Genomic DNA, 8626 nt, shown 5'->3' with positions numbered 1-8626 from the left:
TCAACTCGCTCCTTTAGTGACACACAGCAAGAGACACAGCAAGGTCCCCAAGGCTGGGTTTCATGCCACTGACTGCAGCTGCACCAAAGGACTTCCAATGTGTTCACTGCTCAAACCTTTACTGGATAAGCATGAGCAGATTTCCGCTGAATCAGGTGGCCAGCAGAGGGAGACATAACATATTCGAGAGAAAGAAAAGGGTACCTGCCCTCTGACAGTGTAGGTATTAAAACCAGTATGAGCTCCACATCATTTGCATGAATACTTCTTTCATGTGAAGTGTATCTGCGTCTGAGTATATTATAAGTGAGTCTTTTCTGCTCTGTGGCATCAGCAAAAGACTCAAGCAAGATGACATTCCCATCACAACTGCTTGGGCTTCTGCTATTTTGGGTTTCAGGTAAGAATACTACAGCAAAACAAAGTGAGATGTGATTTAAATGCTTAATATTCTTTCTTCATTAGCAGTCCTGCACCATGTGAAATTTGACTTGCCCTTTGGAGAAACTAAAAAGAAGGGAATATTCCTTTTTTTTTGAAGTATTTAGAGGTGATTTTTCATATACCCAGTCATATTCTACTAATGCGTTGTGTGTGATTTCAGCCTCCCAAGGTGACATTGTGATGACCCAGTCTCCAGATGTCCTGCCTGTGACTCCAGGGGAGAGAGCCACCATCTCCTGCCGAGCCAGCCAGGGCATTGGTACTTACTTGTACTGGTACCAGCAAAAACCAAACCAGGCTCCAAAGCTCCTCATCAAGTATGCTTCCCAGTCCATCCCTGGAGTCCCCTCGAGGTTCAGTGGCAGTGGATCAGGGACAGATTTCACCCTCACCATCAGCGGTGTGGAGCCTGAAGATGCTGCGACTTACTATTGTCAGCAAGGTTATACCCCTGCACGGTGATACAAGTCATAACATAAACCAGCCTGGGAAGCAGAAGTGTGAGCGGGGCTGCCCCAGCTGCTCCTCCGGGTGTCTCCACCTGCTGCGCCCCTTTCTCAGTTGCAACAAGGCTTGAAGTTTTGAAGATTTCGACTGACCAAACCTGATAGACTTTTTTCCATCATCTGAACTCTCTTCATGCATGCATGAATGTAGCTCATATGCCAAAGTATCCAATTTCAAAAAGGAAGCCAAGACATGTGAAGAATGCAGCCTTTTCTAGAGTTCACCTGGTGCACACTAACTTTAGCAGCACATACGCTGGAATTCACCTATCACACCCCCCTCCCCCATCAGTGAGTCTTCACGAGAAACAGGTTCCTTTAGTGTACTGATCATCTTTCATCTTGAGTCTAAACCCCACACTCTCATTCTGGAGGACCAGACTGCACATGAAACATGGAGACAGAACACCTGGCAGCAGTGGACCCCAGAGCTCGCTCACACTCGCCACACCCTCTTTCTCATCTTCCTCTGTGTTTACCATGAATCCAGAGCACCACAGCCCAGGAGCTGAGCAGGGGAACTCATTCCGAGAAGCTGAACTGAAGAATCCTTGTCTAAAGACAAGGCTGGATCTGAGCATTTATCTCAGTGTTGCAAGGGAAGGTCCTCCCTAGGGAGTAACATGCAAATCAGCAGGTGGGTGTGGAAGAGCAAATGGGGTTGGGAATTCCTATCCTCTGAGCCAGTATTGTGAAACATCATTGGTGTTTGAAAAAAACAAACAAACAAACAACAAACTTAATAGAGGCCAAATCTATACTGCCAAAACATGAAAAAGAAACATATTTTTAAGTTTCTTACTGTATGTTTTGTATCAGTGTTCTAATTTTTTAACATTCTCTCAGGCATACTTAACACTTCCTCTGAATAAGAGTAAAATTATGTAATCACTGAGTAAATTTTTCTTTGTTCATAGTTGTAAATTGTCTGAATTGGTCAGCTTTCTTAAAGGTATAATAAACACACGTAGAAAAGGGCAGAGACTCAAATATAGTTTTCACATATATTCATGATACACATGGACCTGTAGATTAGTTCTGATTTTCCTAATGACTCATTCATGACCCTGCCAGCCACTAATCTACCACAGTAAATGTTTTTCTGATACATTTAATAATTGATTAATTTCCACTGAAGGTGAGTTACATAAAAATAGAGTGTTATTTTATCTCTAACGTCATCCTTTCTTTTTTGATTTGTTTGTTTGTTTTCTGAGGTAGTGACTCACTCTAGCTCAGGCTGACCTGGAATTCACTATGTAGTCTCAGGATGGCCTCAAACTCTCAGAGATCCTCCTGCCTCGGCTTCCCGAGTGCTGGGATTAAAGTGTGTGCCACCACGCCCAGCTAAAATCATTCTTCTTAACCACTGTTGTCACTTCTTGTGATTCTAAAGCATTCTTTAATCTTAGGCAGGGCACAAAATAACTTCTCTTTATTTATGCTAACTTTGCTTCTATTGTTTTCTTTTTGCTTCATGGCTTTTTTTGAAGCCTGATATAGTAATTTTTAATACTTTTTTTTTTGTTTTTTTTTTGAGGTAGGGTCTCACTCTAGCCTAGGCTGACCTGGAATTCACTGTGGAGTCTCAGGGTGGCCTCGAACTCACAGAAATCCTCCTACCTCTACCTGCCAGGTGCTGGGATTAAAGGCGTGTACCACCACACCTGGCTTAGTAATTTGTAATGCTTTAAGGCTCATATTTATATTTTGTTTTGGCTTTAAGGAGAGTGAATGCCAAATTGTTTATGTCAACCTAAGTGGAAGTCCTTTATCAAGTGCATTGTAGGAAATACTGGAGATTGATGAAGGGGCCAGACTGTAGACCCACAGGCTAAATCATGCGCAGCTGAGGAGTGGAAGTGTGACTCAGGTATCTAGAAAGCTTGCCTAACCTGTGCAAGGTCCTTAGAATCCATTACCACCATGGGAAAAACAAGAGGAGGAGCGACTTGAGGTGGGTAGTGGTAAAGTGTCAAGCTTCTATAATGTGAATCATTGGATAAAATAATCCATAGACATTGTTCTTGGATTTCTTGCTCACTGGCTAAATTCAAAATAGCAGTTCTCATCTTTAGATTTGCTTATATGTAGAATCCTGTGATGGTTTGATTCTAAACTGATATCCATGGGCCCATGTGTTTGAATACCTAATCCTCAGTTGCTGGCGCTCTTTGGGAAGGTTGTGGCTCCTTTAGGAGGTAGAGCCTGTTGGAGGAAGTGTGTCACTGGGAGAGGACTTTAAGTTTTATAGTCTCAAAGAATTAATATGGGTAGGAAAAGAGGGGATTTTAAATTGGATCATAGATATGTCTCCTTTGCCCATTTTTCTATCTTGAGTGTAGCTACTGGTATGAACCTATAACAATTAACTGATTTTCACTGTGATATCCTATATTGAGGGATTCTGTCTATGGCTTTAGAATGGAGAAGGAGACCATGCTAATTCTGCATGTGTAGCCATAAAGTGTCTATCTGTGAACAAACATGACTCTGAGCTGCAAGTCACCAAAGTGCTTACCACTGTGCAGGGAAGGGCCTGTGGATTTGTGCTGTCACCACACCACATGAGGAGAACTTTACCTTGTGTCTTCCTCTGCCCTTCACACTCCAGAGCCCTATTTCACAGCATTTTCTTATATTAAGCAGGCACTCTAGTTCACACTTCCTGAAGTTTCCATGTAAGCCAGTTCACCCTGTTCACATACTCTGTGGATAGTGTATCCTGGAGATAGTCTAACAATTAGCATGTTGTTTCCATCCTAGTGTTATTTGTTCTAACCACACAGACCTTGCTTGAAAATGGGCTACTGGGGGGGTATGCTGGGGACTATAGTTAGGGTGGCTTAGGACTTGCATTCATTTTCTCATCATGCTTTCAAGAATGTAGAATATTCTGAGAAAACATCATGTGAGTATGGTGATGGTGATGGTAGCTAGCTGGGAGATCCCAGGCTGTGTGTCAATCTATCTGTAAAAACAGATTGTTATGAATGAAGACTTCCTCCACTAGGGATAAAAGCCAAATGAGCTGCTTAGTTAATGCTTTCTAATGTGGTACATCTGGAGCATGCACAGAGACCGACTTCCATTGACTGCTTTCCTGCATCCAGACCCTGGGTAACTTCTGCTGCCATTTTTTCTATATGAAGAAAATAAGTCCACTCATGTATCCTCTTTCTCCTCTCTCTCTCTCTCTCTCTCTCTCTCTCTCTCTCTCTCTCTCTTTCTCTTTCTCTCCCACCCCATGTGTGAATGTTATGAACCACCAACCTATGAAAAGTATTACACTGGAAAGTGAAGAAGTGCCTGCACAGAGTTGTGAAGACACATAATGGAAAGAGGGGCATGTATTAGCTATTATTATATGACTGCACAAAGGCCATACTTCAAATTAGGACTATAATCTTCAGTAAAATATTCAACAAAAATGTCAAATGAAATATATTTGTAAGCTGGGTATATATCTTATAGTGCCTCAGACAACTGCCCTCAACTTGGGAACAAAGTATGGCTTTGAAGACATGTGAGCATATGATTTCAAAGCCTATTTGAAACATACACATATTAATGTATGAAATATCTTAATTTTTTTCTGGATACAATGAGGACAGAACACAAAGTTAATATCTCTACTGCAGGCACCTTTTGCTCATTCCCTCAGTCTAAACACTACCTCAGAAAAAAATACTTCTGAGTCACCCTATCACCGCTCCTCATGACAAGCAGTTTCTCAACATCTCAAGTGCTCCAAATCAATTTCACAGTATGGGATTTCAAGTGTCACATCTCCTCCTATGGATAAGAGATGAAATAGCTTCAAGTTCCAAGCTGTGGTAGGGAAGTATTTCATTTTCCCCAAAATTCAATTTAAAAATATATAGAATTATGCAAATATCAGCCCTTTACCCATGCACAGTAGTATACAAATAATAGTAGCAGCCCAAGAGCTCTCCTAGCGCAGGCATGGGCACTGAGCATAGAACTCAAAGTGATGGCTTTTCTACAGGCAAGGGACAGGTGATTGAGGAACAAGTAACGCTCCTGCTGCTGCTCCTCCTCCTTGCAGCTTCATCCTTGGCACAGCAGGAATTTCATTATTCAAGGCATATGGAGCCACGTCTGTATGGGTCCAGTTAGTGTCTCCTAGGCCCTCAATATGCACAGTCAGAGAAAAAGGAAACAAGTCAGTGAGGTCAAACACTTGTGTTTTCTGAAAAAATAAATTCAAATGCCATGTTAATGGTGAGTTAACACACTCTTCTTTCTATTAAGGACATTGGTCTTTCAGCCCACTATGATCTTACAGCTTGAGACCATCAAACCCTCAGGGAGTTACAAGAATGAGAGATTTGACACTATAAGAAAATGAACTGGACCCATGTCAGCAGAGAAGTTTGCTAAGTTTGATATCTCTTTCTAGTAATATCACATTCTGCTTCCAACTGCTGTAACATATTATAGGCCACTAATGCACGTATCATCATTTCATATGAAAAATTCAGTATTACCTGTTGATCATTGTAAACTTTAAAAACTTAACCTTAAAAAATAAATTTTCAACTCAATTACTATCCTGACCTAGAAAAGTTTCTAAATCATGAGTGAGGTCACAAGATGAAAGAATCTGAACACTTACACAAAACTACAGATTCAAATAATTTAGCAATAAATAATAGTAACTTTTATAGCCTCATTGTCCCATGATTTCATTTTTTAATTTTTTTTTTATTTATTTATTGGACAGCAACAGACAGAGAGAGAGAAAGAGGCAGAGAGAGAGAGAGAGAGAGAGAGAGAGAGAGAGAGAGAGAGAGAGAGAATGGGCACGTCAGGGCTTCCAGCCACTGCAAACGAACTCCAGTCGCGTGCACCCCCTTATGCATCTGGCTAACGTGGGTCCTGGGGAATTGAGCCTCGAACCGGGGTCCTTAGGCTTCACAGGCATGTGCTCAACCACTGAGCCATCTCTCCAGCCCTGTCCCATGACTTCTTTAGCTGTATGTGTATTTTATTTCTTAAAATAATTACAATAGGTTCTTCTTTCCTGAATGGAAACATGTTGCCTCAGTCCAAATTTTAGAATGTATTACAAAGATATCAAATGGCATTAAGTATTACTTATTTACACAACCCAAGGCCCACTGAGCCATCATTGCCACAAGTGGCCTAGGACTACAGTGCAGAGGCCAGCATTCCCACTTGAAGACAGGATCTGTCCATTGCAACTTCCACTGAGAGTATGTGTAGAACATAACCTTGCTGTCTTCTTTCATCTCCCTAAATCTTTCCCTGCTAATTACTCATCAAGAAATGACAATTTACCGGATGATATGATCTTGTCAACTGGAAAATATTGATTCCAGGTGCCCTGGGTGATCTATGTATGGTGTATACTTGTCCTAACCCAGGCTATAGCTCCTGGGCAGTCTTCTTTGTGGAAGGGAGAAACATTCAAACTGAAGTAACTGGGTACTATGGCACTAGTAGGCATTTTTATTTTAATAAGCTGCAGAGCACAAAGAACAGTGACGAGTGGGAAGAAACTGGGTTCCAAGCCAAAGCGAGGGAAGCTCATTCGTTTATATCTATATTAGTACTATTTTGGTCTTTGGACAATCGTGTATGTGAGACAGAGCCACTGAACAAACACCGTGTCATCCTGTACGCTGGCAGCGAACAGTGGGTACTAGTAGTATACGTCTTCTTGCTGTTATAACAGAATATCCGAGCCTACACATTTCATATATAATTTGTAATTAATACACTCTCAGAGTCTAAGGTGGGAGTCCCCATCATTTGTCCTGTGTTTAAAAGCCTTCTTAATATATCAAAATTTTAGTGGATCTCACCCTCTTGGGGATTCATCTGAGAAAAATGTATCCACCACCAAAGAGGAAGCTATATCCCAGGGAGAGAAGAGTTTAATCATAAAAACCCCTCTCTTTAGTGTGTAATTAGGCTCCCATGAGGACGATAGTCTTTTCTGAGGGCCAGTCTCTTCCCGAGATAACTACATTTCAATAGGCTGTAACTCTTGATGTTCCAAAACCTCCAGCACATGAACCTGTGCTAAAAAAATTGCATCAACACAATAGCAAGTGGTAATGAGGATGCTAAGTTCATTCCAAAATGCCAGTCCATTTGAGAACTGACTTTTCCTTTTTAATGTTTTAAAAAATTTCTACCCACAGAAATGTGAGAGTACCAGAAGATGCTTTCTCAATAGGGTCATTTAAGAATAAGAAGAAGGCCTCATGGCCACATCTACTTTAAGACTTTACTATTATTTCCTGCTAATGCCTTTCGCCTGCATCTCAAGACAACAAGGAGATCAGCATTAACAAGTTATTCCACCCAGGTCTAGGATCCATGTTGTTTTGCCAATACTCTCATATTTTTTTTGCAACAAGTTTTGCTGTCTGTCTAGATACACAAACTACGTTTGGTGTCAGCCTTCTCCAGTGCGCTTCACTCCCAAGCAGTTCTGAAATTTCTATTCAGATTTTAAGATTGTGTCTTTTTATGGTTACGTGAAAATTATTTTGTAGGAATTGGATTTGCTTTTGTCCTCCTGAATAAGTTCACACTTGCTGTGCATTGCTTTGGTAGACACACTATGACCAAGTATCACAACCTGGGGTGGGGGGATGAAACATCAGAAACTTATGTTCTCATTATTCAGAAGCTGTAAGCTAGAATCCGGGTGTCAGCAGCATTATTCTTCTCTTATGCCTCTCCTTGGTGTGAAGGACCTTCCTGTTAGTCTTCATAGGTTCTTCTCTTGGGGCCTCTGAGTCATTATTTCCTCTTCTTACAAGGACACCAGTCTTACTGGATTAGGTCACAATCAAATAATTTAACATAGTTCACTCTTCAAACACCCTGTCTCCTTATCCAATCCAATTCTGAGGCATTAGGCTTTGATTTCCATGTTCAGGCTTCAACTCTGTAGGAGACAGAATCCAGACAGGGACAGGAAGACACCCATGTCGGGCCACAGAGATGATGGTGGAAACAGAAGAGGCAAATGGGTGACCAAATGGAACAGATAGGTGGATAAGCCTGGTAGGGAGTCTGCAAGGGAGGCGTATGTGATACGATGCTGACCCCATTGAAGAAGCATGTAAGATTTCTTACATTTTCTATAACTGTGTCATACATGACATTCCCTGACACAGAGGTAAAGAGGTTTCAAAAAAATCACATATTAGACATGAAAGAAACCAAAACACCATGAAACTAGTAAGTACTGGGCTAATGATTTTACAAACATGGAGCACATTCTCTGCAGGTAAATCGGCTAGTCTCAGCAGAGACACCAGAGGGCAGCAGTCTTTTCTCATGTTACTGAGATGAGCCAGTTCTACAGCTGTGCCCAGCACTGCCCTGGTCTTGTTGAGTTGCATATGTCACATGGCCCACTGCCCTGAGGACTTTTTAAATAGGTTGGCCACATCCTGTGCAGAGTCAGTAGCAGTCAGGACCTGGGATAAACATGAGCATGTCTGTTTGTTTCCTGGTGCTCTGGTTCTCCAGTAAGGACAGTGTTAGGAATTATTCAGCATTGTGTTGTCAGTCATGTCTGACCCATCAGGATTAATTGTGTGTTAATATGTTCTCAATTTCCCAATCTTGGGTGCCAAATGAGAGATCCAGATGACCCAGTCTCCAAC

The 8626-nt window shown here is 41.5% G+C and overlaps 1 gene segment (V, D, J or C); it reads left to right on the top strand.

Moving 5' to 3' along the window:
- The first annotated feature begins 351 nt into the window (after positions 1-351).
- On the top strand, positions 352-906 carry LOC105945046. The segment is given in 2 exon segments: positions 352-400; positions 605-906. Coding segments are annotated over 2 exon segments (351 nt in total).
- Positions 907-8626: the final 7720 nt, after the last annotated feature.

The sequence above is a fragment of the Jaculus jaculus genome, chromosome 6, assembly GCF_020740685.1.
Source record: "Jaculus jaculus isolate mJacJac1 chromosome 6, mJacJac1.mat.Y.cur, whole genome shotgun sequence".
NCBI lineage: Eukaryota > Metazoa > Chordata > Mammalia > Rodentia > Dipodidae > Jaculus > Jaculus jaculus.
This window is presented reverse-complemented; position numbering and strand designations above follow the sequence as displayed.